This window comes from Malaya genurostris, chromosome 1 (assembly GCF_030247185.1).
Source record: "Malaya genurostris strain Urasoe2022 chromosome 1, Malgen_1.1, whole genome shotgun sequence".
In the NCBI taxonomy this organism is placed as follows: domain Eukaryota; kingdom Metazoa; phylum Arthropoda; class Insecta; order Diptera; family Culicidae; genus Malaya; species Malaya genurostris.
Window position 1 is genome coordinate 40,830,020 of NC_080570.1, and position 15,685 is coordinate 40,845,704.

Consider the following 15,685-nt stretch of genomic DNA (forward strand, 5'->3'; position numbering starts at 1 on the left):
GGTAACTGGTAGTGAATCGCTCAAGAACACTTTTTATTGCAATTTTTCTTCGAAGTTTCTGGTCGTGTCGTCGGTCTGACTAAGCAGAATACTTAGGTTCAACGTATGACAAAAAATTCTCTTTCAAGGATGGTGGGATATGGTTACGAAATGTTTCATATTTGACAGCTACATCAGAACGAAAATCCACCAACATTCGGCGCAGCAATCCTTGACCACGAACGAGAGCAAGCAGTAACTGGCATCGACCTCGGAATGTCATAACTATATTGAATGTTTATATCCTCTTTTAAACAGAAATTCTAAAAACTCTATCTCAAGAACAAATTATTAGTTTACAAACAAATTTTCTGTCCAGCCGTACTTCATACAGTACCAATTAGGTCAAGTTGTTTTTCAGGAAGAAATCGGTACGAAGGATTCAGAATGAAATTCTGAAAATTATTTTGAAGCGTCCTCTCTGGTTTAGTACAATTGAGTTACACCGACTAACAAATTTAGAACCATTAGATGTAATGTCATAGAATATTATAACCGAATTCCGACAAAAATCGATGCAATCTTCAACTGAATCGATTCGCACTCTGTATTAGCTAGTAAGTTAGTATATGTATACCTGTTTCGCCATTACACATTTCAAAAAGGTTTACAATTTTTCAGAAGAAAATAATGTCCTAATGGTAATAACCAAATCAGATATATAATAGAGCAGGAAAATCACCACTGAACATCCAACTTATATTTTAACAATTTGAGTTTAATACATATTTCAATAAATAGTACTATTACAAGAAAACACCATCTGTGCAAATCTTTTCAAATGAAATTTCTACAATTTACCTAAATACATTACGGACTGCAGTTAACGTGTAAGAAATGCTGAACCGAAAAAACAACTGTGGCATAGCGAGCTGGTTTGTGTCATGGATAACTAGTATTCTAACCAGCTTAACGTGAAATCAGATTGCACTGCCTCTGCATTTTCAAACCTCAACCTAATAGGATGTGCACCGAAAAATCCGGTTTCAACTTGTGATTAGGGCTTATTGTACAACAGGTTCTTTCAAAAGTTACTTTTCCCAGTTTCGTACGAACAAAAGCGGCAATTCATCAGTTTATCACACATGATCAAAATGTGAAAAAATTCACGTCCGTCAGAACAATTACTGCCAAACGGGTGTTCGGATATGACTAGCAAAATAAAACCACATTTTTGTTTTTCTTACATCACACACACGCTTTTTGCTAAGACTTCATATACTTAATATACTTTTTACACAATATAAATTTAAATAATATACGACTTAAATGTAAACTTTTATCCTATGCTTCAATCACTACTCCTTTCTCGTTATCGTAACACATGAAATCAAACAGAAAAAAAATCATCTAAACAAAACTTATGCCAAAAATTTTGATATAGCAAAAAAAACTTATCAGTCAACATCACTAAGGTACGTAAAATGCAATTTCTCATCCACAAACAGAACTAAGCTGATTTTTACCTACAATCCGAGTTATGGTGTGACGACTCCTAATCAATTCGGTCAATCGACAAACGGTCAACGTTTGCCGCCAGAGGCATTGATGCTTTCACTGTACTTATAAGGAAAAGAAACACTTGATTTTTGCAGTATTGTTTCGAGACTAAAGACAGGAAAAAAGTTTCTGTGAATGTCTTTTGCTCTTGATTTTCAGCGGTTGTATTTAATTTTTTTGGTTTTGTTTTTTTTTTTGTTTTGTTTTTTTTTTTTGCATCTAGAACATTTTCTGAACAACGAACTTGGCTACTGTTGAGGCCTCCTCGTCATGCCACGGCGCATTTTTCATTTCGACAAATCGTTAACGTAATCCTTCTTATTCCTTTCTGCATTTTTTGTTGTATGCCGCATTCACACAAAACACAACACCGGCACAAATTCCGTTCCTTTTACAATCGTGGTTTTGTTGTTTTCAACAGAGGCATAGCTATAAAATATTTTTTTTTTCGTTTTTTTTTTGTTGCTTGCTTTGTGATAATTAATTTAAAAATAATTAGATTAAAAAATATACTAACAATTACATGCTACAAACTATATGCGAATCAGTTGATTTTTTTTTTGCGTATCTTTCGATTTTTAGAAGAAAAGGACTGCTGTTCTGCGGGATAGAAGGGAGGATTTGGGGAGTGGGAAACTGTCGATACGAGGGACAGACACTGGTTAGTCTAGGTTGTCTTGGAAAATAAGTTTGATGTAGCCCGGAGATCCTTGCAGTGGTGTGGCGCAGAATGGACACACCGCCTGGAAACCGTTGGTGCCGTGAGGTATGTCCACATTAGCCCAATATCTGGAAAGAGCGGAAAGAGAGTAGCGTAAGACACGTAAAGTCACGAACCAAAAAAAGATTCTATTTCTTACTTGACGGTTTTCTCCGTTGCCATGTGACCGCACGGATTGAAACAGTAGGTTGGTGGTCCAGAATCGACGTAAAATGCATTTTCCACACCCATACAGAGCGTCACTACCGGACCCAGTTCCAAGCACATCGGACATCGGCGAGCGTTCGATGCCTTGTCCTGTCCCCAACCGTGTTGTCCTGGAAATAATATGACAAAATAAAATGATTTGCCTTGCGAAAGAATCTCCTGTTTCACAACAAACCTTGTACATGGCCACAATTTAAATACACATAAGGCTGATTCACGTGTTCACCTAATGACACTTTTCTAGGAATTACTAAAGTATTGAGGCCGACCGGACACTGCGGACGTCCAGCGTTGATTTCGTCCACTAGCTTTTCAAGATCTTTCTTCGTCTGAAAGTAAAAAAAAACAAACAAAACAAAATGATTCATTGTTCGGGTCTTGCGTTGAGCATTGCTCTGCCATGGGACTGGGACTACGCATAAATGTCCCATATTCCATGGAATTTCCTGGAACGACAGTAAAAGCTACTGAACAATTTCGCATACTCCGATTAAAATGAAACTTTGCACACGTCTCAATGTGACAAACTATTTTTTGTTTTTGTTTTTTGCACGGATGAAGAGATCAAATATATTTTCAGCGTTAGAGCGCAGTGGGCTTACCACACGTTTTTATGGTTTGTAAAAGAGACTCTTATTGTTTCGTAGTAGATTTTTGAACATTTCACATTTTGAATATATCCTAACTCAATCTTTATTGTTATTGATTAGTATTACACTAGAACCATGCGCATTTATAATGGGCTGACATGAGTATTGACTAACATGCTAACAATGCACAGTGGTCCGAAACGGGTAATTAGCTTGACAAAAATATTTTCGCTATCAAATTTTTTTTGTAGTTGGTGTCTTCACAAAAGTTATGTGTATTCAACTGGCGCATCTTTTGATGTAAAATTGGATTCAAATCTGAATTCTATTTTTCTTAATTGAATTTAAAAATTATTGCACTTCACAGTAGAGTTGTAGGAAATTTTGTTTTGAGCAACTTTTCTGAAGAAGCCATTCTTTTATCTCTTCATTTGATCGAGTTACATCAATTTTTCGGAGTAAAAGTAGGGTGGCTCTCAAAAAATCACTTTTTTTGCTCTAACTTCTTTTGTGAATAGTTTTACGAGGAAACTGTCTTCCAAAGATTTGTCGAGCTAATTATTGCGCACAAAAGTTTTGACTGTTTTTTCGTCAAAAACTACTGGTTTCTGATGAGCCCTGTAAGTGTCTTATACATCGTTTTTTTTTCGAAAAATGATAAAGAAGAAAAAATGATAAAAATGATAATGAAGAAAAATGATAAAAATGATAAAGAATAAAAATGATAATTATTTTTTACCCGCTCCTATTTTTTATTGTTTGGCAATGTCCAAATCGCATCTGCAGTTACCAGTTAACATGTTAAAACATGTTTGATGTTCAAAAACACGCTGCATTTTCTATAATGATGCTTTAGAACTTGTTGTTATTGCAACATAAAACCCAATGTTGCATAAATTCGTGTTATTGTTTGATATATAATATTTGCTCACGATATAATGCCACCGAACCCACCGAGCATTTCTCACACCACCACAATACTTCGTAGCAGCAGCGCGCAAGCAATATAGAAAAAAAATGAAAAATTTATGTAAACTTCTTTAAATTTCGGTTAGTTTGGCAAAAGTTGTATAATTTTGAGTGGCATTTTCAGATTCTTTCTGCAATTTTGAAACGAACACTTTTTCAGTTCTAAAACCATCCCCGTAACCAGATCTAGTTTTTGAATAATTGATCAAAAACGCGAAGCGCGAATTCCGCTACATTTCACCGTAAGTTCCTCAAGCGATTGTGTAACGTAGCGATTCGAGGTAGTTTTATGGTTCTACCAGTTGGCGATTTCGGTTGAAGATAAGACAAGACCTGACAACTAACTTCTTATTCATCCTTCATTGTTGGTTTTTTAGTCACCTTAGCCATGCTGAAAAACTTCCAACTGCTGGGTTACGTGTCGGTTTCAATGACGTTATTGAAACTATACTAGTTTTAAGTAAAGTATGTCATTTAAAATTCGAAAATGCCCCGGTATCGTAGAGCTTAAGCACAGTGTGCCTTTAAAATTATATTATAAAATGAAAAAAAAATGTGTCAATTAATTCCGTGCTAAGGCAGATAATCGATAGATAATGGTTGATTTTTAGAACTCCGCCTAGACAATTAAGTAAATGTAAATCTTGACACTCAAACTAATGTAATCTTTGCGTTGAAAATCGTAAACTTAATCTTTTGTTTCAGTCAACGTCACACAGGATTCTTATTATACACAAAAGCTGCATACTATGTTTCGCTTTTTTTTCTCCAGACTGCGCATTCTCAATCCATTCAATTACAAACCTAACTCTAGCAATGAAAATGATTTAAATCTGGAATTTTAAAAATAAGGTGTAAGCAGTAAGAATGTAAAAGCAAATCCGAAGCTATAATAAAACTACTAAAAATTATTATTTGACTTTGAAAAGGAAATATAACGAATTAAAAGTATATATTTTATTCAACGCGTCTTTTATTTCCCTTATACTTAGCAACACTGCCTATGAACCCCGCAGTAACATAAAATTAGAACAAAACCAGCGAAAACGACAATAGTTTGTTATACGGACGGTTCTCTGTTGGAAGATCGTGCTGGTGTCTACTGTCGTGAAATGAGGCTAGAGCAGTCTCATTCACTTGGTAGATACAGTACTGTGTTCCAAGCAGAAAGCTACGCGATTCTGTGTGGAATACAATCGGCACTTCAGCAGATATTCTGTGGTAAACGAATTGATTTTTGTTCCGACAGTCAGGCAGCTGTAAAAGCACTCAGAATCGGATGATAAGTTGGCTAGACCTGGTGCAAGGAATGAATTCGTTGGTCCTGAACCAGCTTTACCAGTTTCAACTAGTTGGATAAAGCACAAGATTCGTTCTTGGACTGCATCCAAACATGCCATTGCACTGCATCCAAACTGGCGCAGCTTGCAAACTTTACCATTTTTACTAGATTTTTGTTCTCCATACTGTATATGCGGAGCTAAAATTAAAGGATATCCTATCGTTTCTCACCGTCCTCTCGTTGTGGTAAGGAGCTATAGTCAGAGGAGTTCATCGTTCTTCCTGAAGTGAATGAATCCTTTCTGTATTGACCTTAATGGGTTTCAGCAGATTGTTTGGTATCCCTTATGGAGGGCCGCATTTACTTCTGCTTATGCATACTGTGAATCGTTCTGCATTCTTCCGATAATGCAGAATGGTGTCACTTTTGTAAAATCTCTAAATCCACTCGGTGGTTGGAGGTTTTATTAACTGTGCATTTTGGCGCCTGTTTCACCGACTTGAGACTAATATTTGAACCTTTCTTTACTACCGGGAAGTCTTCTCAGTTGTGTTTCATCACATCAAGAGTAGTTCAATTGACAGAACGATTTCCCCGGATCGGAGAATTGGAAACAGTCTTTGAAAATTTATGTCGCTAGGCTTCATATTTCGTTACTTTTATTTTATCTGTTATTATTTCAGTATGTTTGCAGTTGGATAATGCATTAAAGCTCAATATTTGATGTGTTACCATGCAAAGTATAGCTTAGGCATATGTCGTTCAAAACTGTGTATTTTTCCTAGGTCCTGACAGTATCATACAATCCACATTGGTTTTCACAACTAATTCCACATCATCCAAAAGAACATCTAACTGTCAGGTATTCAGATATGCTAATCATCTCACTATTAACGAACAAGGATATCGTAAAATCTTGTAATAAAGTCCTTCAGAGAGAATCCAACATGAGCAAAGTATTCCTGAAGATCTTCATCTTTACATATCGTTGAGCGAAATTCTGAGATTGTGTAAACTTCCGACATGCCATATTGCGTTTAAGCTTAAAAGTTTTTGTCTTAATCAAATTGATCGTGTTTCATTTGAAAGCTAACATACGTCGGTAGAGTATACTTATGTCGCTTTCAACCTCATCAAACATCATGCTTAGTGTTTGATTTTCATATTTGCTACTCGGTTGTGAAAAAGGCAACGAAGCAAGGAACGTGTCAAAACATTTGCTAGTCCATCGCGAAAATCCGAACTACTCTCGCGGAAAGTAGCCAAAATTGATAAATGCAGGCAAACTACCCATTACTAATGTAAGAACAGTATTCGGAGAGCGTTTCTAGACCGCCAGGAAGACTGAATTGGAAGGGGTTGAAAACGAACGCCGGATGCCGCTAAATTTTCTAGAAGAGTGACCATCTGTTTCAGGCGGAACCACAACTTCTCCATTCAAAATTTCACAAGCAAGCTGGGAATACTAGCAGGACTGTCGACTTATAAGAACGCGATAACTCAAAATCGTACGATAAAAGTCGATCACGGAAGCTGCTGATGAAGGTTGATTACAGGGTATAGGATTATGAAACCTACATGAGACAGGACAGGATTATTCAACGGCTACTGGAAGCAAGATTCTCAAATAATTTGAGCTAAACTTCAATGGCTTGAAGAGCGACATTTTAATCACAACCGGAATCATCAACCAACACATTTATATATCGGAGTGCCAGAACAAACTTTTGCTTCCTTCCTCAAGCAGTACAACTGCTCCGCTCTGTTCTGGTCGGATTTATCATCTCGCCATTATGGAATGGTATTCCACGAACAACGTCCTATTCAAAGTTCGTCCCAGGACACCGCAGCATCACCCTATAGAAAAAATATTGCGGCATTGTCAAGCGTAAACTTATGAAAAAGCGACAAGTTGTTGTCAGCGAGTTGCATTTTAAGGCAAACAGACCAGATACAGTTTTTCTAATCAGGAAAATTACCAAGGAGACTAACCTTGTTGGAAGTATTCAAACGTAGGGCCCGGATATTCGCATTTGCTAGAAAGAATTTGTTGTGTGAATTTTTTTTCTATACTCTGTATGAAATTAAACTGAAAGTACAGACATGATTCGAATTTTAATAGAAAGTTTAAACTATTTCCACTCATTCTTGTTTGATCAATTTTTGGTCATAACACCCTTTCAAGTTTTTAAATTCTAATAATTCACTATTCACACCATATTTGCAACTAATATTTTGGCTTGATCCCGGGCAGGATTTTGCAATGATTTATAGAAAATTTTTCCACATGTTTATACCAACTTGTCATGACTACATTTGCTTTGAACCTTTCTAAGATAGATTTTTTTAATACACTTTTTGAAACTTATTGCCCACCTGTTGATAACTTGTAGTTTACTGCCCACTAAAAAGAGGCTAGCGCCCACAGGCGGGCGGTAAGAAGGACCAGATGAATTTCGTGATAACTCGAACAAATTTTGGCAGCACTCTCTCAGACTTTAATGAAACTTGCTGTGCATAAAGACTGTGACACAAAAAAATGGCTGTTTACGATTTAGCGCGAAATTCGTCACTGTAACTGTAACTACGTAAATTTTCAAAAGACATGGGCTGAAGCAAACCACAATGTGATGATTTCAATAACTATTTAAAACTATTAATAATTATGGTTTATGGTCAATTTTAAAATTCTTGAAAAAGTGTTTGACTTATTTTTAAGTGTTTAGATATTTTAGAATTCCTACCGCTCCTCTATCGAAACCTTTTTGTCGTGACTTATTTTACTATGGGGCGCCGTTTCAAAGTTTACCCTATGCAAGAGTGATAAGTTTTTGAGCGTGAATATCTCTTGTTGTATCTAACATAACATGTATCAACATAAGGTTTGTTACTTGATATTTTTTTCCAGTTCCAGTATCACGAATTCAGTTCAGTATTGAATCAATTGCGGGACATTCGCAGAGCCAGTTTCCCTTCAAAGAAGAACGATTGCGTCATCCTGTTGCTGGTCGTTTGCATTGGAGCAAAATACAACGAAAGGTGGACAACGATGGGGAACATTATGAAAAATCAGCCCTTCTAATGACTCCAAATGTTATATAAAAAAAACTATAAAGATTGCTTTTTTGCAAATCGAAGATAAAAATCATCATCGCGTTAAATGAAACTGTTCCGAACAGTGTTTAATATCGTAGAGAATTCCACAATTTGGCTCTTCTGAACGCCAGAAATGAATCCCGTACTGCACTTTGATAGTTTCTTTCACTGAAATATGCAAATCCGTAATGAAATAATCGACATCAAAATTATGTATGTTGCTACTGTTTCTTACTCTCATTTGTTTCGCGCTATTTAATTGTGTGGTAGAAAATATTTGGCGCCAATAAATTAATCTTTATTATAAAGGCACCGTTACAGTTCTGGTAACGGAGCAGTAAAAGTTGCGAAATTCACACATTCAACTAACACGAACGATTATCCTTTTTTGATTCGTGTTCACGTCCTCCAGATACGTCTGTGACATTATTCACCCACCTTTTTCTACCAATAACTGTTTACGGGTTTCAACCATTTGAAGAAATTTTCATGTAAAAATACACTCTTCAGTTTTGAGTCAAATTGGTTTCTCCATTCAACGTTTTTAGTAATACCGAAGATGTGTGCAAAGTTTCATCCAAAACGAAGCCAGTCGATCCTAATTTTTCTGCTATTAGTTTCTGGAATTGTTCTACTTGTAACACCTACCGGTGAATGTCGCAACCCTTCGGCTGATCGCCACAGCAGTGTTGCACCGCAGAGATCGATCAGTGTTCCGTCCTGTAGGGCATTTGTCTCCTCGTAAACTGGCTGGCCTTTCTGCTGAGCCGATCGGCATTCCCGTAGACTAAACACATCTCCACCGACGGATGTCTCGCGCCACAAACCACACTCCGCTGTTCCACCGCAGAACTGACCCTTCGGGTGCATAATGAGGACCCCGTTCGTTGTGAGTCCATCGATTTCCACATTGTCCTGCCATTTGGTGGCCTTTTCCTAAAAAAGAAAGAACGATTATTAGTTTGGCGAATGACGCAAATTAAGCGTTCCTATAAATTAATCGATCCTCGGCCGGATGCTATCCGAAAGCGAAAGTTTCCCTCCCGATGCGGATCGGCGGCAGTTGTGCGAACCATCACCCGGCGTCGTCGTAATCGGAATTATTTCTTATGTCACTGCATTTCTTAAAAAGCCAACAGTTACTCATGTCGCACCAAACAACGGCAACAACAACAACAACAACCATAACCATCTGCTGATGTTGGTTGGTTGGCGAAACAAAAAACACACGCGAAAATGGCATTCAAGTGAAAACGAAGTTTACAGTTCGTTGTATTAATTGTGCACAGCGACTGCACCCGCCCGCGTTCGGTCGAGCCGAACCGGATCACGGATTAGATCAGACCGGTGCTTACGTTTCGCGAACTCTACCAGCAGCAATAAGGAAAGAAAACAGCTGCCAGGTTGATCACCGTCCGTTCAGGTTGTGGCGTTTTCCGATGCGAGAACTGTCATTCCGCTTCAAGTTGCCCCGCACCAATCAACTGTCGGGGATGTTGCTGAAAAACTGGTATGGATCGGACGGCCTTCCACGAGGATTGTTATTTTATTGCAGAAGGCTAGTGGCGTAACGAGTGATCGTGAAAATGAACGATAATGTCACCGCAACACTCGATCACAGCTTTCCCTAATTGCTGGTTGGTTGGTTGGTTGGTTATGTCAAAGATGAAAATAAGAAAAAATATGAGATTTACTCTAGAAGAATAAAACATATGAGCTTACTATCGATTTATGCTTCCAAAGTATATCAATAGTACGTGGGAATTCAATAAGAACATTTGTTTATTTTATATCAGTCTTTTCTGAGCTCCATTTGGCTATTGTCAATGTTTAGACAAAGAATTATCAAAATAAAAAAATTTCCGAAGTCTTCAAAACATGTCTGCAGTCTTATCTTTACGATTCGTCTTAAGCTCGTCAGTGCAGTGCAGTTCAATGTGAACTGCTTAGTGCCAACTCAAACAGTTCAACAGGATAACCCCTAAATGACCATACTTGAATCGGCCAGTACGTTTTCGTTCGGCACTTCGGTGCCAAATAAAAAAGCGTTTTGCAAATAGCATTAACTTTACGTCTGCTTAGCATTTCGAGTTGAACTTTTTAAGTTTGCACTGAGCAGTTCAATTTGAACTGCTCTGCACTGACAGGTCTAAGACGGAACGTGAAAAAAAAAAAGGAAAAAAACGGTTATGTACCCTAAGCACAAACTTAGGCTAACCCCAGTGGCGCCTCGTCCTTATGTGCACCTTGTGCACTGCACAACCGGTCAAATTTCCATCCCCATTTACAGCGAACTGTTACATCTGTTGTAATCAGTGCACAACCCGTAAATTTCGCGACGAGACGCCACTGGATAACCAACCCCCAAATGATGTCTGCAGTATTTTACAGTGTTTGCGTAAATTTTATGATTCTAATGATTTTACATTCTAATATCCATTCAAATTATGCTACAGCCCAAAATTTCCATTATCTTTCAAGAGTTTTGAAACCAAGCATAAAATTCTTAGAAATAAATTTTCGTCTAGCTTTGTGACCTACCGTATCATTTAATAAATATAGCGAGCGATGAATGTGACGTGACACCTAGTATTAACAGTGCACTAGAACGATTTGTTTTAGTCATTGTTAAGACGTAGAGCCGTCTTGAGCTAGTTTCAATATGATCAGTATCTAACGGGGAAACAGATTGGAAAACTGACATATGAACACAATGATGTAATGAAAACCGCGAAAATGTTACCGCAAAGACGGGACTCGAACCCGTAGCTAACTCCTAACCGGGGTAATTGTTTTACTACCCTGCATATGAAAACACATGAAGAGAAAGTCCACAACGTCAGAGCACACCAACAAAGCATCCCAGCCAAGGATAATCTCTCTCGTTACAATCTGAAGAACGTGAAGATCCAGAAAACTCTAAAAAATTTGTGCCACAAACGAATAATGTATTGTAATTCTAAATCAATATTTTGTAAATCCCAACCTCCTCACATTCCTTTACTAACTCTAGGGGAGTATGCCGCCACCTTAATACGGTGTTCCTTCTTTTCCTATAACAACAAGACAATCGGCCACGTTAAGCAAAAGCAAATGACCAAAATAAAAATTTTATTATAAAAAAAAAGAGAAAGTCCAATTGATTGGACGAAACTAAGCATGCTTCGCTGTACTTAGCCACCACGGTATTCACTTACGTATCGACGGAAACAAATTCAACAGAGTACACTAGAGAAATTTCCCAATCAGAAATTTGAAAATATAAACTTTTATGAGACAAATTAGGGGTAAAAAAGTATTTGAAGGTGTGTGGGATATACGCATTGCTTTATCGGAGTGGAATAATTACATCTTTGATTACATTTCAAGACATGTGCAAGTTAGTGCATAACGTATGTCTCTCTGTAGCCTGAACATGTCAATCCAGAATAGCTAAACCCGGAAAACCAGATTTCGACATCGAATAAGATTCCTGATAAAAAAAATCGACTATATTTTGAAGTGTTCAGAGAAAACCTAGCATAAAATTTCGAAAGTTGCAGACTATGAACTGAGAAACGTGTTTCAGTTGGCTTATGATATTATTAACTTTTTCTACAGTTACTAAAATTTCTGGAATGTTGTAAAATCTTCCAAAATCCTTGAGCAGATTCTTCAATCAGACTTCAATTTTTGTTAAATAGCATATGAGAATTTCTGGTACTACAGCACATTTTTAGAATTTTTTAAACTGTTGATAATTTTGGTATTTTTTCGCATGTTTTCATAGCATCTTTTTGGTAGTTTTAGGTATTTTTGACATCTTTTAATATTCTTTGATTTTGGCACATTTACGTTGAGAACTGTTGAAAAATTATATTGTAATTTTCGGATTTTTTTTTTTGCTTTTAATAGTAACTCTGATTTTTTAATAATTTCAGGATGATGTAAATAATTCTTTCATGTTTTTAATTTTGTTTAGGTGTCGTCTTCGACTCGTCAGTGCTTAACAATTTATGTTGAACTGATATGCCACCTAGTAGTTATTTTGCATTTGCAGAACACGTTTTGAATCGAAGTCAAAACGTAAACAAAACTAGGAACAATTATGTGCCCTTAGCACAAAATTAGGCTGACCCCTGAATGAAATTTGTTTTTTTTTAATCGTGGTAAAATTGGAAAATTTTGTCTGGCACTATTTTTGGAACTTCTGATTTTTTGCAGTGGAATTGTTTACTATTTTTTGTTTGTTTGTCACATTTTATCATATTTCTAGTATTCGGTATGTCATTTTCGAATTTTTGTTTCTAGAAAAAAACTGGAAAAATTTACTATTTTAAATAATTTTTTCTGATTAATTTAGAATATTATCAACCTAGTATATTGTGAAATTAGTGTTTTTGATACTTATGGAATATTTGGTAAACTTACAGTTTTTTGTTATTTTTGATACTATTTATTATCTTTTTTTTTTTGTTTTACTTTAAAACTCTCATTCTTTTTGTTCGTATTTTTTGACATTACTGACTTTTTGTATTTTATGTTTCTGGATTTTTTGTATTTGCAGAATTTTTGGTTACATGTATCTTTTGCTACTTTATGAAAAAATTTTTTGATGTGGAACACATCTTTATTTTCTATATAGGGGTGCAAATTAGAAACTCAAGGAAAAATACACGTAGAAATGTGGTCAGATTTTAAACACTTACAGCTCAGTATATTTTGTATCAATTATTAATATTATGTCATCATTTGATTGGAAATATTTCTAAGATTCGATTTGAATGTATCAAGCCACGTATTTTTAATTATAAATGATTGAAATATTGATTAGTAGCGAGCAGTGTCGTTTTTTATCTGCTAAAAATCTCCGGCATATCGGATTTCCCTGCCATAGACGACGGTTTCAAAGCAGTAAGCGATATATCAAAGTGAAAGCATCGCTCTGATTGGTCAATCGATGCAAAAGCGAAACTGTTGGAAGCACGCGAATTTATGAATAGAAGCGAAATTATAGTTAACGTTTCAGTCCTACGCGTAGCATGCTAGAGGCTTCTAATTTATATAAGGTGAACTCGATTGATAATGAGAATAAGTTTATCGCTTCAACCGAAATCGCAGAATGGTAGAGAAACTTAACGCTATAAAAAAAAACTGCTTGCATACAAAACTTGAACACAAGCTTGGCGGAAAGCAGCTTCAATATCAAAATCGTATCGCAAGTATGAACAAAGATATAATTGCACACATTTGGGCTATTGGTGTAATTTCGTCGGTTATAAAACAAAGTTCGGTGTTGGTTCCTAATCAAGTTCAAGCTCTAAGGATTCAAAAGTGTGACGATTGATTGAACTGTTTGATTGTAGATCATTAGAAATTTTGGTTGCCTTGTTTCACATCATTGGCTCGAACAACCACAAGGGGCTGACCCTTGTAGTTTTTTTTAAATTTTGTTCATGTTGCAAATATGAATTCGCTGTAATTAAAAAAATTGATATTTGTTATTATTCAGATTTTGATATTTTGAACATTTTTGTTTTAATTCGAAATCCAATGTTTTCAAGTTCCATTTTTGTCGATGGTAAAATTTGAAAATTTTCCAAATCCGCAACCGGTAAACAACGAAATATACTCTTTCAAAAATGACAAGGAATTCAATGATGGCAATAAAAACAAAATTTTCAAACTTACTTGAAATACAAGAAAATAATTCAATAACAATAACAATAATTTTGTTTTTATTGTCATTTTTGAATTAACTGTTATTTTTGAAAGATTTGCTTTTCTAAACTATAAATCTATTTTATAATTTAAATAATAATAATAATTGAATCTAGTTGAATTTAATTTTTTTTTATTATCATTTTCGTCATATTTGTGATTTTCGATTTCAAATTGTCTTTTATATTCTTTAACATTCTTAATATTTTTTATATTAAGTATTTTTGACAAAATTTCTTGATTGATATATTGATATATTATTGATATAATTGTCTTTTTTTGCTGTTAGTCTTAACATTTTAGAATTTACTTAAAATACAAAAAAATGCATCAGCTACGTATATATTTTTTTTTAAATTTAGTATTTCGGCATCACTTATATTTGTGACATTTTTGGTCAATTTTTAGTCTTTTGGAATTCTATAATTGTTATTTTTTTAAATATTGATATAATTGATTTTTTTGTTATGTTTTGAAAATGACTTTTATTTTTGGCGTTTTTTCCAAATTATCGTTCTGCTTAGTATTTTCGGTATTTCAGGTTCTCATTGGTCGGTGTAGTAGTTTCGGAAATATTCTGGTATTTCTATTGCTTCTGAGTATTTGTGATATTTTTTAATTCTAGTCATACAATAGTTTCGACTATTCATTGTTTTTAATTGATTTTCCTTTCTAATATTGGTATGATTGATTTTTTTACTGTTGTTAGTTTCAACATGCTATTTCATGCTATTATTTTCAACAATTTGGTGATTTCTATTTTCTTTTGAATTCTTGACGCTTTTCAAATTAATATTTTTGGCATCTTTTGTAATATTCTACATTCAAAAAAAAAATTTTTTTTTCGTTTAGTTTAAAGAGGTTTTGACTTTCTGACTTTTTTTGATGTGGAACACATCTTTATTTTCTATATAGGGGTGCAAATTAGAAACTCAAGGAAAAATACACGTAGAAATGTGGTCAGATTTTAAACACTTACAGCTCAGTATATTTTGTATCAATTATTAATATTATGTCATCATTTGATTGGAAATATTTCTAAGATTCGATTTGAATGTATCAAGCCACGTATTTTTAATTATAAATGATTGAAATATTGATTAGTAGCGAGCAGTGTCGTTTTTTATCTGCTAAAAATCTCCGGCATATCGGATTTCCCTGCCATAGACGACGGTTTCAAAGCAGTAAGCGATATATCAAAGTGAAAGCATCGCTCTGATTGGTCAATCGATGCAAAAGCGAAACTGTTGGAAGCACGCGAATTTATGAATAGAAGCGAAATTATAGTTAACGTTTCAGTCCTACGCGTAGCATGCTAGAGGCTTCTAATTTATATAAGGTGAACTCGATTGATAATGAGAATAAGTTTATCGCTTCAACCGAAATCGCAGAATGGTAGAGAAACTTAACGCTATAAAAAAAAACTGCTTGCATACAAAACTTGAACACAAGCTTGGCGGAAAGCAGCTTCAATATCAAAATCGTATCGCAAGTATGAACAAAGATATAATTGCACACATTTGGGCTATTGGTGTAATTTCGTCGGTTATAAAACAAAGTTCGGTGTTGGTTCCTAATCAA

The 15,685-nt window shown here is 35.3% G+C and overlaps 1 protein-coding gene across 1 annotated transcript in view; it reads right to left on the bottom strand.

Annotated features, from left to right (window-relative positions):
* Window positions 1–1,210: 1,210 nt before the first annotated feature.
* Window positions 1,211–15,685, bottom strand: part of LOC131437757 (protein pellino) — a 99,877-nt gene continuing 85,402 nt past the window's right edge. Inside the window, exons 5-8 of the mRNA XM_058607318.1 lie at window positions 9,053–9,340; window positions 2,643–2,796; window positions 2,400–2,577; window positions 1,211–2,328 (exon numbers count right to left, since the gene is read on the bottom strand). Of these exons, the coding sequence (XP_058463301.1) occupies window positions 2,202–2,328; window positions 2,400–2,577; window positions 2,643–2,796; window positions 9,053–9,340 (747 nt within the window). The 3' untranslated portion in view covers window positions 1,211–2,201. The remainder of the gene's footprint in view (window positions 2,329–2,399; window positions 2,578–2,642; window positions 2,797–9,052; window positions 9,341–15,685) is intronic.